This window comes from Tupaia chinensis, unplaced genomic scaffold (genome assembly GCF_000334495.1).
Source record: "Tupaia chinensis unplaced genomic scaffold, TupChi_1.0 Scaffold000437_1, whole genome shotgun sequence".
Lineage (NCBI taxonomy): Eukaryota > Metazoa > Chordata > Mammalia > Scandentia > Tupaiidae > Tupaia > Tupaia belangeri.
Window position 1 is genome coordinate 2259111 of NW_006159942.1, and position 18501 is coordinate 2277611.

General features: G+C 38.0%; 1 protein-coding gene across 1 annotated transcript in view; it reads right to left on the reverse strand.

Annotated features, from left to right (window-relative positions):
- The window catches only part of NECTIN3 (nectin cell adhesion molecule 3), a 148548-nt gene that overhangs the window by 85482 nt on the left and 44565 nt on the right, over positions 1-18501 (reverse strand). Inside the window, exons 3-4 of the mRNA XM_006155149.2 lie at positions 8649-8945; positions 5286-5403 (exon numbers count right to left, since the gene is read on the reverse strand). Of these exons, the coding sequence (XP_006155211.1) occupies positions 5286-5403; positions 8649-8945 (415 nt within the window). The remainder of the gene's footprint in view (positions 1-5285; positions 5404-8648; positions 8946-18501) is intronic.

An 18501-nucleotide genomic window follows, 5' to 3' on the forward strand; every position in this document is an offset into this window, starting at 1 on the left:
GAAGCAAATCGACACTGAATAGTAGGTGGCATGATTTTGTTCTGCAATTCCAACATAGTGGGTGGAAAAGTAATCCATAAAATCTTTTTGAGTAGTATTTTAATTTAGTATGATTTAAAAAGCAAATCCTGAAACACTCAACTTTCTTAGAACTTTAGAAGAAAACATTTTGTAAGTACTGGCTACTAAAAGGTAAGTTCTTTCACAAGGAGGGTAATATTAAATATAAACTATATATGTCTAACTACATTTGAACTCTGGGCCCCAAAATCTGATCCTTTTAGTTCTCTAAAAAAATATAAAAATGGCTTACAATCTTTTAAAGTTGTTTATTAAAAATAAACCACAGTAAGGGACCAGCAATAAGCATAACAGCTATGTCGCTGGACTCCCACGTGACTATGAGTCTACTGCTGTTCACTTCCCGACCTGGTGGCTTAAAACTCACGCTGGGCGCATGTGTGTGCGTGCCCAAGATCCCGAGAGGAGAATGGAGGAGAAGGGACTGCGGTGTGGCCATTCCCCCTGGGGGGTGACTTCTTGCTTTATGTCTCTCTCTGTCTGGCGAGCGCACACGCCCTATAGCAAAAACCTCTCCAAAAAAAGAAAAGAAAATTCTCATGAAGTACTGTTATTGAAAAGGAAATTTAGGATTAGAGAAGTTAAATGATTGATTTCAAAACGGCATCTAGAAGTACAGGATCCTAGGATGAGAATCCAGAAATTATATGGCTTTTAGAAATATCCTAATCAAATTGGTATCTTAAATAGTGACTGCTTCTCACTTTTAAGAAAATATAAACGAATAGAGAACCAGCAGTTAGCGTAATGGCTATGTCGCTGGACTCCCACGTAGTCGACCGCGGTTCGTGTCCCGGACCCGGTGGCTTAAAACTCACGCCGGGCGCGTGTGCGTGCGTGCCCAAGATCCCGAGAGGAGAATGGAGGAGGAGGGATTGCGGCGTGACCATCCCCCCTGGGGGGTGATTTCTCGCTTTCTGTCTCAGAAAGTAAATAAGATCATTTCTATTCGTTTATATATATATTTTTTTTTTTTTTGGAGAGATTTTCACTGTAGGGCGCGTGCGCTCGCCAGACAGACAGAGAGAGACATAGAGACAGAAAGCGAGAAATCACCCCCCCAGGGGGGATGGTCACGCCGCAATCCCTTCTCCTCCATTCTCCTCTCGGGATCTTGGGCACGCACGCACACGCGCCCAGCGTGAGTTTTAAGCCACCGGGTCCGGGACACGAACCGCGGTCGACTACGTGGGAGTCCAGCGACATAGCCATTACGCTAACTGCTGGTTCCCAAGATCTTATTTACTTTTAAAACTGTACTTTTGCCTGCAAACAACAGCTTGACCAAATATACTGTTTTCTTACTATCACCTCCCACCAAAAAACGAAGACAAGGAATTAAAAAGTCATTAATATCCTCATGAGGAGAAACAACAAAAGGTACAATTCAACAAAGATTGTAAAGCACAATTTTAGAAGACAGAAGATAAGAAGGATGGTACAAATCCCAGTCCCAGTGGCATGTGTGCACTTGCCCGGGAAAGAGGGGGGGATTAATGAAGAGTGAAGGATGAAGGGGAATAGGAGGATAGAACGGAAAAAACTGCGGCATGGCTGTACCCTAATGGGGAGTCAATTATCTCTTGCTCTCTAGAGTGCATGTGTCCTCTCTGTCAGTAAAAACAAAAAAAAAAGAAAGAAAGAAAGAAAGAAAACACAAACGCTTTAGGTTGGTGTTTCTCAATCAAGAGTGACTTTATCTCTGGAGAACATCTGTCATGTCTAGAGACCCTTTTGTCAGAATTGGGGGTTAAGAGGATTGGATTCTACTGGCTGTAGAGGATAGACGCCAGAGATGCTACTAAATACCCTACAATTCAAGGGACTTTCCACCACAGACAGTAATAATCCAGCCAAAAATGTCAATAACCCCAAAGTCGAAAGGCTTTACTTTAGGATGAAGAGTTGCTTGCAAGAGGTTTATGGATGAGAAAACAGCCAGTTCATTCCAAAGAACCCAAGGAAAGTTTAGAGTTGGACTAACTGTACTACAGAAGGCCGAGGGAAGAAGAGGGTTAGAAATAAGGCGGTAAGATGAAAGCTACAAAACAAAATAATAGGTTCCTGGCAACTCTGTATAGACAGCAGGCATTTATATCTTGGGCAAAAGAATTAAGGTTAATTCAATAAATACACTGAATAGTCATGAAGAAAAGACTTCCAGTCTTCCATTAGTGACACTAGAGTGCTCCAAAAAAATAACCACTTCACCACCTGATCACTCCAAGTGGAACCTAATTAATAATCCCCACTAACAGAGTTTCCACCAAGCATTTTATTAAAATACTTCACTAGAAAATGACTAGACAACCCAAGAAGATTAAGAGATAGTTACAAAATAAAATTTCTAAACAAACAAACAAATTGAAGAACAACAAGAGAACTTAGAGGAAAAAGAAACAATATGTAGTAAGCAGAAAATCCTCTCTGGGGAGGAATAACTCTAGTATCTCTAGGAAGAAAGGAAGATACTACCATCCATAAAATGGTCTGAAAATAAAGAGGATGCGAAAATGCTCTTATAAATATATGCAAAAAAGCTTTTAAATCATTAGGTCAATAAAAATTTGTTTAAGAAAATCAGGCTGCCTCGGTGGCCTGGTGGTTGAGGCAGGTAGATCACTAATGGATATGTGGTTTGAGTACCAGCCTGGGCAGCTTGAAGAAAACACAAACGCTTTAGGTTGGTGTTTCTCAATCAAGAGTGACTTTATCTCTGGAGAACATCTGTCATGTCTAGAGACCCTTTTGTCAGAATTGGGGGTTAAGAGGATTGGATTCTACTGGCTGTAGAGGATAGACGCCAGAGATGCTACTAAATACCCTACAATTCAAGGGACTTTCCACCACAGACAGTAATAATCCAGCCAAAAATGTCAATAACCCCAAAGTCGAAAGGCTTTACTTTAGGATGAAGAGTTGCTTGCAAGAGGTTTATGGATGAGAAAACAGCCAGTTCATTCCAAAGAACCCAAGGAAAGTTTAGAGTTGGACTAACTGTACTACAGAAGGCCGAGGGAAGAAGAGGGTTAGAAATAAGGCGGTAAGATGAAAGCTACAAAACAAAATAATAGGTTCCTGGCAACTCTGTATAGACAGCAGGCATTTATATCTTGGGCAAAAGAATTAAGGTTAATTCAATAAATACACTGAATAGTCATGAAGAAAAGACTTCCAGTCTTCCATTAGTGACACTAGAGTGCTCCAAAAAAATAACCACTTCACCACCTGATCACTCCAAGTGGAACCTAATTAATAATCCCCACTAACAGAGTTTCCACCAAGCATTTTATTAAAATACTTCACTAGAAAATGACTAGACAACCCAAGAAGATTAAGAGATAGTTACAAAATAAAATTTCTAAACAAACAAACAAATTGAAGAACAACAAGAGAACTTAGAGGAAAAAGAAACAATATGTAGTAAGCAGAAAATCCTCTCTGGGGAGGAATAACTCTAGTATCTCTAGGAAGAAAGGAAGATACTACCATCCATAAAATGGTCTGAAAATAAAGAGGATGCGAAAATGCTCTTATAAATATATGCAAAAAAGCTTTTAAATCATTAGGTCAATAAAAATTTGTTTAAGAAAATCAGGCTGCCTCGGTGGCCTGGTGGTTGAGGCAGGTAGATCACTAATGGATATGTGGTTTGAGTACCAGCCTGGGCAGCTTGAGAAACACTCCAGGCGCCTATGAATGTACCTAATCCCAAAAGGAAGAAAAGGGAGAAGGGACTTCAGCATGACTACTCCCCATGTGAGGTGCTTTTTATTCTCCTTCATTCTCTGTCTCTCCCTCTGGTGAACACGCACATGCACAAAAAAAGCAGAACTGTTGAAAAATATGAAAGAAAAAGTATTAAACAATAAGTAGCCATTTCAATAAGAATGAACAGAAAAATAAGGGATGAAGGATGACAAAAAATACAAGAAAATTATTACCAGGTTAACAGGTACAAGTCTTAAGACTCAAATGGGTCTCCAAATAATGATAAATATGAATAAAAACATTAGTGTAACACTTTGAAATTTAATAGATAAAGACAATTACACAGATAGTAAACCATACAAATAGAGAGGCAACGAGTAAACATGTGAAAAACAAATATCTGCAGACAAGAGAGTTTTCTGGTATGCAAGGGGTCTTTCCAAAAGTTCAGAAGAAAATACGTATTATGAAAACCTTACATGAATTTCAAAATATTCTTCACCAAGATGAACTTGTATCTTAATTCCATTTTTTTCATGAACCATTTGATATCTCCTCATAATACTCTCAGTAAATAATATTTACCCATTACTGGGAAGTAAAAAGTGATTACAGAGTTTAACTAAAAGTAGCTTAATTTCATTTGGACTGTGAAGAACAGGCATGTGTATATGATTCTTCACCTATCAAGGTTGACAGGGTTAAAAACTGGTAAATCAAGTAGCAAGTTAAGACCTATTATGGAGGACCAGCAGGTGGCACGGTGATTAAGGCATTGGACTCCCACATGGCCGACTGAGGTTCAAGTCCCAGACCTGGTGCCTTGCTTTTTCCCTTTCTTTCTCTCTTTCTCTGTTTCTGATGAGCACACAGGCCGTGTAACAAATTTTTAAAAATAGTAATGATGATAAATAAAATTAAATAAGTAATTTTTTAAAATTTGAAAAAAATTACCTATTGCAGTAATTACCAAAAGAAATTGCTAAAATGGGGGACCAGCAGTTAGCATAATGGCTATGTCGCTGGACTCCCACGTAGTCAACCGTGGTTCCGTGGTTCACGTCCCTGACCCGGTGGCTTAAAACTCACGCCAGTCGCGTGTGCATGCGTGCCCAAGATCCCAAGAGGAGAATGGAGGAGAAGGGATTGCAGCATGGCCATCCCCCCCCGAGGGGTGATTTCTCGCTTTCTGTCTCTCTGTCTCTCTCTGTCTGTCTGGTGAGCGCACGTGCCCTATAGTGAAAACCTCTTCCCCCCCCCCCCCAAAAAAGATTAAAAAAAAAAAAAAGAAATTGCTATAATGGCAAAAGAAGCCACTGAAGAACAGAACTGAGAGGACGGTAAGGTGAAGGGGGTGAAACCAGAGAACACTTGGAAGACATTTCGATAAAATTTTTAGATATTAACTCTACGCATGCGTTATACTGTTCTAATGTTAAACTTGAGAATTATTTGCTTTCAAATAATTTCTCTTTATAAATATTTAATATTACCTGCTCCACACAGATTTGAAGGGTGGTGGATTTGCATCAGCATTACATTTGAGATTGACACCTTTTCGTCCTACAAACCAATTTCCATCATATCCTGTTACTGAAACTTCAGGAGCATCTATATATTAAAAAAAAAAAAAAAGAATGACAGTTTATCTTTTGTTGAAAATAAATGCAATATACAACAATAAAGCATTAACACAACAGATTAAGCTTTAGAAGCAGAATAATTTTTCTTTACTCTCAATATATACAGTCTACGTGACAGACAGTACCAATAAATACAAGTTGACAGAAGGAATGAATGAAGGAATGAATGAACAATGAGTACCCAAACACTAGACAACTATAAACATGTACATTTCCAGTTACTAGGGATGTAGAATGTAAGAATATTCATAAACTGATAATAGCCAATAGCAAAATACAGAAGTCCTAGTATGAGATGTAGAAATATATAAATACATTATCTTACTTAAATAAATAATGAGACATATAAAACTATCTTTTAAGAGGTAGTACTCTAAAAGAAAACATTCCCTAAGAGTTACTAAGTAAATTACAGAAATTAGACTCCTTAGATTAACAATTATCATTTATGGGCATATAGAGATGTGATACGAACTTTTTTTCATTTACCAGAGGGCACATGTGCTCACCACAGACAGACAGACAGACAAGAGAAATGGAAAGGAAGGAGGAAAAGCACCCTCCAAAGGGGCATGGTCATGCCACGATCCCTTTTCCTGTTTCTCCATCCTGAGATTTGAGGCAGGCACACACACATGCCTGGCATGTTTTTAAGCCACTGGGGTCAGGATTCAAACAACATAGTCAGCCTTGTGGGATCCAGCTCCCCTAACCACTAAGCCATAGGCCAGCCTGTGACACAGATGTTTCAAGACTATGTACTTAGAACAGACATAAGTTATTTAGAGCCTCAGCTATACTAAAACAAATTATTATCTATTCATGTACTTAAAGCTCATTTACCACATGTGGACCATTAAGTAGCTGAACGACCAATACCCGAATCTACCAGCAACATAAATGTATGTTTCACACTACAAAGACCAATACCTGTCATTCATTCAACCATCTCTCTATTTAGCTCCCAGAGAATGCCAGGCACTGTTTCAGGTGTTTGGTACAGAGACAGTTTCTGTATTCGTAAAATATACTTTTTAATAGTATAGAGAAGATAATATCTAAAAATTTTTAACTAAACCCTGTTATGGGGGCCAAGAAAGCAAAGAATAGGCTGCAAAGAAAGAAGATAAGAAAGGCCTTAGCGTGGAATGGAGGTAAAAGAGGTCATGAAAGACTTCCCTAAACAAGTATTACTTTTGCATGGTATAGGGAACCTCCAGCTTTTGTGAGCTACACAGAAAACTAAGTAAGTAGCACATGGCCAGATGAGAGGTTACAGAGAGACCAGGTCAGTCTTTATTATTGCCAAAAAAGCCTGATCTACTGAAAAGCAAAGTTCACAAGAAGGAAGCTTAAAAAAAAAAAAAAAAAAAAAACCACTTTCAGTGAGGTACAATTATTAATAATTTTAAAAAAGAAATGTCTGCCTCTTATAAATCCTGAGATTGAACAAATATCTCTGTAATTTAAAAACTGGTTCAAAAGAATATTGCTAAAAAGAACAGTTCGATTATCTGTGGGTTTAATCTCTTTTTAAATGGAGAAAGCCAGCCTGAGGCTGGTACTGCCGGGGAGAACTTGTCCCCACTAAGGGCGTGTAAGGTCAGAGCTGCTGTGTTGGCCTTGGAGCGCCACCCTCCTTCCCTGAATTGCTACCATCGTACTGCTGCTCATTTCCCTTTTCTGTTTTTAAACTTACAATTTAAAAAGGGGGCAGTGCAAGGCTTTAAATTACCTCAAAGAATACCTCCAGATTTTGAGGTATACATTTTGGATATAAAAAATTATCTCCTTAAACTTCATTCACATGTTTTACAGAGCTCCAATTTTAAAACAAAAAAATGTCATGAGTACTCTAAGGATGTTTTAGGAGCAAGCCAATAAACTGAACCATTGTTATAAAGAATTGCATTAGAATTAGTTTATATATATCTAGGATTGCATTCAAGCAAGCAAAAAATTTATAACTATAAATATACAAACTGAATAAAATTTCAGTCATAATTAAGACACAGAGACAAAAAAAAGAAAAAAATATTAATAGTACTTACAATTGGGATCTGAATTTTACGAGAAAAAGGAAAAAATTAAGGGTCTGTGAAGGCAAAGTAGGAAAAGGAATAATAAAATATTTAATTGGATTCCCCCAGAGAAGTGAGGAAAATAGATGGTATTAGCATTCAATAATACAATGGTAATACAACAACATTTATAGTTCTTCAAGTTTAATCCTATATACATGTTTACAATGATCCTCGGAATTAGCTTTAGAATCCCTTACACCAAGTATCATGAATATGTTGTCATTTAAAACTCTATGCACACCGTATGGAAACACAAAAGAGTTAACAACAACAAAAGAACTTCTTCAAAAGCCTATCCAGATTTATAATCTATGCCTGGATGGAAATTACAACAGAATTGAATTATTTCTTCTAGTTTTCTCTCTACTCTGCCTAATCTTTATTATCTCTGCCATAAACTATCTGTAATTATCACATTTCCTCTGGCTTAAAATTTTTAAAAGCAACACAAATCACAAAGAATTCAGCAAATACTGAGAAGGTGTATAAAGGAAGAATATGTAAACACACACACACAGGCGAGTACTCTATAATACAAAAAGGAAGTACAGGCTAGCCAACTTTGAACCTTATCTACAGGGGTTATTACTCCAATTACGTCTATAAAATATTGTTTTACCAACATGAGAATATCATGACATAATCAATAAGGTTAGATTAGATTATAAAAAGATGCATTTTTCAAACTAATATGCATCTAGAAAAGAAAATGATTCTTGCTGAAAGCTGCATGAGTAATATCAATGAAACTGAGTAACAACTTAATTATTTAGAACGGGGAACTTGTCTCAAAGCACTAAACATTTTGAATTACAAAGTTCCACAACTCCATTGAAGTCCAGCCTACTTTTAAAGTTTAAAAGGCCAATATTAAATAATTTCAAGTTGGAGAACAGCTTTGAAGTCATCTGTCCATATTTATAAAACTAATTTAAAAATGTTCTGGTTAAGTGAAAGTTCCATGAGAATACAAACAAAAAATGAAAAAGAAAAAAATGTTATCAAGGTGAAGTTATAATATGTGACTACTAAGCATGCAAACGAAATACAGTTTGATAAAGAAATATGTCAAAGGAAGAAAATTAAAACGCATGACATATTGACAAGGCAAATGTTACCATTTACTTACACTGTATATCTAATACAAAAGAATATCGGATGTCTTTTTCCAGGGCTGGATGTTTTACAACGCAAGTAATTCGCCTTCCTCTAGCAAATCTGGTTGGAAAGAGTTTGTATTGGCTGACAATTGTTGCAGTTTCATTTGGAAAAGAAGTCGTAGTGGATTCCATTTCCCCAAGATCGCCTTCCCAGTCAATACGTGCAACTGGTTTTCCAGTGGCTGCAATACAAATTGCTGCTACTGTTTCATTTCCTCCATCAATTAAAGAATCTGGCCCTTTTATCAGGCTCACAGTGGGTTCAACTGTTTAGAAAGTAAAAATAAAATTAGTTATATTTCAATTAAGAATATATTTACATACCTCCAAGCTACATCTAGACACATTTCATATATTCAGGGACAATTGTATATAATATCTACACACACTTCTTAGGATATGACAACATAAACTGCATTTTTGGAATGAGAGAAGTTCATAAGATAGGACAAACAAGAGGCCAAGATTGTATATAACCATGACAAAGATGGCTCTCTCTGATACAAATGTACATTGCGTTGTAGAGACAGATGAGTTCCCTCCAAATTAGTATTCATATATAAAAATCTTTCTGTGAACTATATCAGAATTTCCCTGCTCAGTTTAGAGATTATTACTTTGAAAGAAAAAAATAGTGGTTTTAATATATAATGTTTCAGGACCGGCTCTGTTAGCACAAGTAGTAAGGATGCTGCTGATTTCTGATTCTGGAGACTGTATGGGAAAGGCTCCAGGTGTATTTCCTGGATCTGCCTGTGAGCCATTTGGCGGCAGGGCTCAGTGGAGAACCACAGCATAAAGACTCTGTTGAGGATGTCTGCCTCTGTCTTTCATGAAGAGAAAAAAAGCAACTTTAACAAAAAAAAAAAAAAAATTAAGTATATACATATACTGCTTCATTTTACAATCAATAAGTTTAAAGCAGATTTCACTGTTCCTGATTCAGCTTCCCAGTTGACACTATTGGATCACACTGTCATTCCCAGTTCTTTTGAGAAAAACAAAACAAACAAGACAGATTCTCCCAATGTTGCCCAGAACAGCCTTAAACTCAAGATCCTCCTGCTTCAGCATCTCTGAGTAATTGGGATTGCAGGCTCCCGGGCTTCAAGATGGTCCAGGACTTGAACTTGAGACTTCATGTGGTCTCAGCCTGCAGAGCACAGCATTTTAGCAGTGGATACCACCATAGCTAAAAGTTAAGCAAAAATTTTTCAAAATAAGCTATAATTGTGGAACTTATAGTTACAATGTTTAGCCAAATAAAGTTCCTTTGAGTGTACTCTAAAAAAATGAAACACTTTTTTCTTGGTCCAGTGGTTTAATAATCCCATTTAAAACACTACATTTTAAACTTCCATACCTTAATTTCTCATATATCTAAAAGAACTGATTAGGGCTACTGAATTTGGCCAATTACTTTGATTATAATGCATACTTGAAACTCATGTTAACATTTAACATCACTAATGGTTACATTTATTATAATGTACATACCACCCAGCTTCTTCTAGAAGCCATTCCCTCAGTGAAGTAAAATAAAAATGTTAGGTGGGACCAGCAGTTGTAACGGCTATATCGTTGGACTCCTATGCAGCTGACCGTGGTTCGAGTCCCGGACCGGGTGGCTTAAACTCATGCAGGGAGCATGTTGCGTGCATGCCCAAAATCCCGAGAGGAGAATGGAGGAGAAGGGATTGCGGCATGACCATCAACTATGGAGGGTGATTTCTCACTTTCCGTCTCTGTCTTTCTGGCACGCGCCCTATGGCAAAAACCTCTCCAAAAGATAAGTAAATTAACAAATAAATATGTTAGGACTTTTCCACTTTTCCCCCTGTATCCCTAGTTAACTATATAAATAAGTTCCTTCAATTTTTTTGAAAATTTAAGATTTCCAGGGTCAGCAGATGGCATAGTGGTCAAGATGCTGGACTCCCACTTGTTTGACTGTGGTTCAAGTCCTGGACCCAGCGGCTTGAAACTCATGCAGGTACATATGCATGGGTGCCCAAAATCTCGAGAGGAAAATGGAGAAAGGATTGCGACATGGTCATTCTTCTGGGGAGTGATTTTCTGTCTCTCCGTTTCTCTCTCCAACAAGTGCACATACCCTAATAGCAAAAATTTCTAAAAAAAAAAAATTTGGATTTTCATTTTTAAAATTCAATTTTAAATTTAATTAATATTTTCCCATATAAATTCCTTAGAACCTTCTTCATTAATTCCCTGTGTCAAGTGAATAGCTTATTCTGTGCATTAAAAGTTTTTATCTTAGATTATCCAGGATTTCTAATTGGTACTTTCAATGCTGTCCTTGATTTGTGTCAACCTATTTTTCTTTTGTATTTTACTTTAAGGGATATTAAAATGTTTTTATGTAGTTTCTTCTAAGATGTATTACTATAAAATAACAAAGGGAAAAGTACACACAACACATGTAATGGATAATTTTATAGCACACTTCCATGTAGGCACTATATTTCAACAAAAATATTAGCACTTCTCCTTGATTTTAGCACTCTGGGTATCTCAACATAAAACCATTATAATATCATTAAAAATAACTGCTTAAAACTAAAAAATGTTAATCAAGGGAACCAGCAGTTAGTGTAATGGCTATGTCGCTGGACTCCCACGTAGTCGACCGCGGTTCGTGTCCTGGACCCGGTGGCTTAAAACTCACGCCGGGCGCATGTGCGTGCGTGCCCAAGATCCCGAGAGGAGAATGGAGGAGGAGGGATTGCGGCGTGACCATCCCCCCTGGGGGGTGATTTCTCGCTTTCTGTCTCTGTCTCTCTCTGTCTGTCTGGCGAGCGCACGCGCCCTACAGTGAAAATCTCTCCAAAAAAAAAAAAGATTAAAAAAAAAAAATGTTAATCAAGGGACCAGCAGTTAGTGTAATGGCTATGTCGCTGGATTACCACGTAGTCAACCGTGATTTGACTCCCGGACCTGGCGGCTTAAACTCACACCAGGCACATGTGCGTGCGTGCCCAAGATCCTGAAAGGAGAATGGAGGAGAGGGGATTGCGGTGTGGCCATCCGCCCTGGGGGGATGATTTCTCGCTTTCTGTCTCTCTGTCTGTCTTTCTGGCAAGCGCATGCGCCCTATAGCAAAAACCTCTCCAAAAAAAGAAAGAAAAAAATGTTAATCAAGAAACACAGTTTTATTTGTCCTCTTTCTGAAGTTTTTAAGTATGGTGCTGGACTTTAAGTATTTCTATATTTTTTTCTTGAAAACAACTTTGTGTTTTTGGAGATTTGTTTATATTATTCGGTCTTAGTGTAATTTTGGAATTCACTTTTTGTAACGTTCTTTTAGAACTTAGATTCACAGGCAGCTGTGTGGATTATTTTTGTTGTTGCTGGACAGTTTGTTTATTTACTGGTAGACATTAGGTTTGTTTCCTGTGGTGTCTAAACAATTTTAAATTAAACATTTCTCATTTAGTATCTAGGTAAATCTGTGCACCGATTTTTCTAGTTTATCTGTTCTGGCACAACTGCTATACTATATATATTTTCAGCTTTACCAGATAATAACAAAAATCTTTCTAAGTACCAATTACTCCCAATCTCATGGTTCCTGTTGGTCTATATATTTAACATAGTTGACACTGTCAGACTTCTCAATGTCTGTCAATTTCATAGGTTTGTTAACAGCCTATCATTAGAATTTTACTTTGAATTTCTCAAAATATAACAGAAGCTGAAGATCTTGTTTATGAAGTTTCTTCTGCAAAATGTCTAATAAAGGCAGCAGATGTTTTTCTTATTAATGGAAGGAGATGTATACAGATTGGAGAAGGCAGTCCATTTTTGATTATATGTGGTGTAATATCTTCTACCAATTCAGGGCTTTTTTTGCCCATATGGTGTGTTTTGATAAGTTTTTAATTCAAATACACTAAAATGTATTGTTTTTTATTTATCTTTTATGGTTAAGTGTTTTTATGTACCAACCTTTGAAGCCAACTACTCTGTGTTTTTTAAAAAACAAATTCCTTGGGGCCGGCAAGTGGCATGGTGGTTGGGGGCGCTGGACTCCCACATGGCTAACCACGGTTCGAATCCTGAAGCTTTCTCACTTTCTCCCCACCTGCCGCTCGTGTGTGTGTGTGTGTGTGTGTGTGTGTGTGTGTGTGTGTCTGTCTGTCTGTCTGTCTGTCTTCTGTCTGTCTGTCTCACTCTGGTCAAACTGAAAATAACTATAATGATAAAGTAAAGGAAATCACTTTAAAGAAAAAACAGAGTTCCTTATATTCTGCCGAAGATGTACACATTGACTTTTCTCTCCAACTGGTAATAAATACTGTTATTTAGCAGTTTGTGTCTGACAACTCTTCACATCTTATGTCTTTACAGGTCTTTTTCTATTGTCTTATTCATGCTGGATGCTACTATGGGGTCTTACTTCCTTGTTCATATGCCTGGATAGTCAAAGCAGACTACACATTGGTGTTTGAATGATTAATGTCAAAATATTTTGAGGCCTAAAATTAAAGGTACCTTTCCTCCAGAAAAGATCTGTATTTTCTTACACCAACCTCTAAAAACACTAGTATAGGAATGTTAACTAATTCCTTAAATTCAGTCTACTCCAGTGATATAAACCAGGTCTAGAAGTCACAGGAAAACTGGTTTACTACTATTCTGAGACTGTTAAGTCATTGGTAGCAGGAGAATATGAGAAGAGTTATCAGACATCTCACTCTGAGTAGAATTATTTGGACATTTCTCTCTCTCACTTCTTAAGGCTCTCAAAAGTCTTAGCTTAGCATCTCAGGTATCCTCAGATTCAATGCACCTTTCAGTGCTTGGTTAATTTCTGGTTTTGTCCTCTCCTAAGATTTGGATGTAGTTAATATTCCTTCACCATGTTACTCTTTCTTTGAAGTTTTCAAAGGTTGATTTACTCCCACTTAGAAAGTTGGTCAGAATAAGTTAGGCCATCATTAATAGAAGCTTTTCATTTCTCTTTGAGGAACTTAAGCATTTATTTTGATATTCAAATCATATTATTTATATTTCCTTGTAAGGGAATCCATTTCCTGGCTGTTAATTTTACTGGTTTTTCTAAAGTTAGTTTTCTCATCTATGTCAACATTGTAGTTAACTGTACAGTCTCCCCACCCTGTCTAGCAGTTTGTTATTTCTTCCTCTTACCCCTTAAGGTGCTACCCAATGAGACGTGTATGCTGCTGAAAACACAGAAATTTCTCAGTCTTGTGTAAACATCAGCACTGTGCACCCTACAGCTTTCTAGTGGTCTTTCCCGTTTCACAAGTTTCTCTCTCATGTCCACAAATTAGTAAACCCAAGGCTTTACAGGGCCCTTTGTACTGTTCTCTCACTGTGCCATCCCCTCCTTTCCAATATTCTGGTCCACAAAATCTAGCTACCTTGTACTCCTTGTCTCTTCAATTCCATGAGGTCACAATGATCCACTTCTGAGTTGTGGCCTGGAAACTACCTAAGAAAGAAGCTGGAGCAATTACAGGGCTCACCTTATTTACTTTCCTTCTTTTAAGGATCAGTGTCCTACACTGCCTATAGTCCAATGACTAAATTATCTGTCTGGTTATCTTGTTCCTGGGGGAAGGATGTAACCAGACCCTGTCATGCCATCAGGGTCAGCAGTGGAGGTCTATTATTTTTTGTTAAAGTAGTTTTACTGAAAATTGAGAAAACAGAAAAAAATTATCCACAACTGTAATAAAAGTCATTACTATATTCTTCCACTTCCTTCCCTTTATTTCTATTTCTAGTTTCTATATATTAATAGATATAATTATAGTATACCTAAATTTTTTTGGAGGTTTTTTTTCTGCTATAGGGCACGTGTGCTCGCCAGACAGACAGAGAGAGACATAGAGACAGAAATCACCCCCCAGGGGGGATGGTCATGCCACAATCCCTTCTCCTCCATTCTCCTCTTGGGATCTTGGGCACGCACGCACACGCACCCGGCGTGAGTTTTAAGCCACCGGGTCCGGGACTCGAACCGCGGTCGACTATGTGGGAGTCCAGCGACATAGTCATTACGCTAACTGCTGGTTCCCAATATACCTAAATTTTGAGGCTTAATTTTTTTCAAGTAGCAATATTGTTTGAATCATAATTTCAGCAACAATATTCCTCAAGAGAAATTAGCCAATTATGTAGCAATTCTCCCATTGTGGGGGACTTCTTGTCCAATTTTCTTGAAGCTCTTCATTGTATCACATTTCGTTAACTTGGTTTTTGCTACTACATTCCATTGAAATTCTTATGTCACCAAAGAATAACTCATCTACACAGTCACTGCTCTTCTTTATGATCACTCTCTTTGATGACTGTAGAATTTGATTCTTTAGCACAGCCTTTCCCAAACAATTGGGAAAAACTGTCCTAATGCCTTAAGGTACCTATTCAAGTAATGAATTAACTTCTAGGCTGTATATTTTAATGATACTAGCTATGTCACACATTTAGGAAAAACGAAAAAACAGACAAATCATTTTCTGTAGTTCTTCATTCTTACCATGGAAGAAAGCTGCTGGGTAAATGTTTTCATAAAAACATTCCGATCATCCAGCTACGGTGGCACAGGTGGCGGGGGGGTGGGGTGGGGTCACTGTCTGCTATAGGGCCATAAATATAGGAAGGTCTCTAGCTCAGTTCTATCTGAACACACTGTGTGCACCCATAACTAGATGACTGGGAAAAGCTCACAGAGAAACAAAACTCTCAGGGATCCCTGTCTGTCAGTCTCTCCCAAAAAAGAAATAAACTTGAAACAACTTTATATTCCTATCTTCCCTTGATATAAATAATCTTACTCAAGGTTCTGCTCATAGTTTCCTCTGAACTCTTCTCCATCTCTATTTCTTCTCATTTCAGCCTTAATATTAGGTCATCGGAAAAGTTATATTTTTCTGTTTTTCTTTACAGTCATCATGACTTTCCCGACGACCCAATAAAATACTCACCCCTAGGACTTCAGTTACATTTTGCCTCTCATTAAAAAATGTTTCTCAGCTGATCCCAACCTGTTCCAGCTTTTTTTTTTTTTTTGGAGAGATTTTCGCTATAGGGCACGTGCACTCTCCAGACAGAGAGAGAAATAGAGACAGAGAGTGAGAAATCACCCCCCCAGGGGAGATGGTCACGCCGCAATCCCTTCTCCTCCATTCTCCTCTCGAGATCTTGGGCATGCACGCACACGCACCCGGCGTGAGTTTTAAGCCACCCGGTCTGGGACGCGAACCGCAGTTGACTACGTGGGAGTCTAGCGACATAGCCATTACGCTAACTGCTGTTTCTCGCAACCTGTTCCAGTTTTGACATAGGCTTGAACCCTCAATTTCTGACTTTGGTATTTTCACCTTGATAGCCTCAAACTCAATAAACCTAATACTCACCAGCTTATGCTCCCAGCCCCTAACATCTGTTTCTCTCACTTAGCTGTGCCTATTTCATAAATGGTAACATAATTTATTCATTGACAAATTTCAAAACTGCTCATGTTCAGGACTAGCAGATGATGTAGTGATTCTATCACTGGACTACCACATGGCCCACTGCAGTTCAAGCCCCAGACCCGGTAGCTTGAAATTCACACTGGGCACGTGTGCATGCCCAAAATTCCAAGAGAATGGAGGAGAAGGGACTGCAGTGTGGCCATCCCCCCAGGAGGCGATTTCTCACTTTCCTTCTCACTATGTCTTTCCCTCTCTCTCTCCCTCTGGCCAGCACACAACCCTAAGGCAAAAAGCTCTAAAAACAAACAAACACAAAAGCCTGTTCATTTTAAACCTCCCTGTTCTAAAAGCCAATCAGTTACAAAATCCCACTAATTATTCTTCTGTAACAGTTCTATTCTTGACTCAAGTAGTTAAACTTATAAAATTAAGTTCAAGTCTCCATGGTCTTAAAGTTAAGGCACTGTGACTTAAGTAAGTCATTTCAATCTATGAAAAACATCAGACTGATGGTCCTAAAATCACAAGATTCATCAGATTACTCTAAATCAGGTCTACAAAGAATATTCCAAAAGTTCACAGAAAAGTGTAGTATGAAAAAACTATGAAGCTGGCTTTTATGGCACAGCAGGTTAGACATTGTGTAGAGGAAGTGAGATCCCATATGATTCAACTGGAATCTTGAGTCCCAGTCTAGATAGATTCATGCAGTGCTCACATGCAGGCCCAGGATCCTGACAGGACAGGGAACTGGAGGAAGAAGAATTGCAGCATCACCAGGCCCCACTGGGGGATCTATCATCAAGCCCGGTTGGAGGGGGGGAGGGATGCTCTCTGTCATGTGCATGCATGTGCTATGATGAATAAAAATATTTTTTTAAAAAAATGTATAAATTTCAAAAAAAATTTTCAACAAGATAAACTCATACTTTAATTTCATTTTGCACAGACTTTTTAAGTACCCTTAAACTATGAATTGAGCATCTCTCTCAATCCTAAAAATAACATTGTCCCATTCTTCTTTCATTTTCACATGGCCAAAACCTACCCATAATTCAAGGATTGGCTCAACTATTTCTTCTATAAAACATTTCCAGACCATCGTGTTCACCAACCATTCCGATATTCTACTCAAATTACATTTATTGCATGCCTGTATCAGAGACTCTATTGGCTTTAGAGATACAAGGTTAAAAAAAAAATTTTTTTTGGAAGTTTTTGATATAGGGCACGTGCGCTCGCCAGACATAGAGAGACAGAGAGACAGAAAGCGAGAAATCACCCCCAAGGGGGGATGGCCAAGCCGCAATCCCTTCTCCTCCATTCTCCTCTCGGGATCTTGGGCACGCACGCACACGCGCCCGGCGTGAATTCAAGTCACCGGGTCCAGGACTTGAACCGCAGTCGACTACATGGGAGCCCAGCAACACAGCCGTTATGCTAACTGCTGGTCCTGAGATACAAGGTTAATTTTAAAGTGCACAATTGCTATCCATAACATGCTTAGAGTAGAGAAAACATGTAATAAATAGTATAAGTGCTACAATAAAGATTTGCTCAAGATATAACAGAAAAAAAAAATTAGACTGGGGAAATGGTTTGTAAAAGGGTGTGATTTGCTAAATAATGGTTAAAAGATAGGGAGAGAGACACAGGAAGAAAAAGGCGGCAATGTAGGCAAAGGGAGAAACACATGTAAAAACACAAGTTAACAGAAATTGCAAATAATTTATTATGATGACAAAATTTGGGTTGTTGAGAAAGCTGTGGCAAGGGATGGATTAGATGAAGCTAGAGAAGAAGGCATGGGTAAAATCATAACTAGCCTTATAAACAAGTTTTAAGCCAATGAATATTGTATTGGTTTGGGATGACCTATTAAAAATTAGAGTAAAATAACAAGATACTTCATCCCTATGAACTCTTTCACATACAAACTATTATTTTCTTGATACGTAACTTGTGGCACTTATTCTTCAAATCAGAAATTTTCTCAAATATATCAATCTCTTAAACGTTAAGTTATATTTCCCTATAGTTCTTAGGAAAATGTCATAACTATCTTAAGTCCTCAGATACGGTCATTTTTAAGTAGGATTATTACGAAAAATACACAACGAATATGGATAAAATTGCTTTCCTTCATTTCAAAGAACCCAGTATTTTTTCATTAACGATTACCAACTGTGAACTTAGGTTCTCTGGGAAGCAGACACTGACAGCAAGTAAGGAATGCAAAAGACTGACCAGGGAGTAATACCTGAGAGAAAAGGGGAGCCAGGCTCAGTAGAAGTTATAAGCAGACCTGACAAGGTCTCCATCAGTCCAAAGGGCAGACCCAGAGCAGAGACTTCTC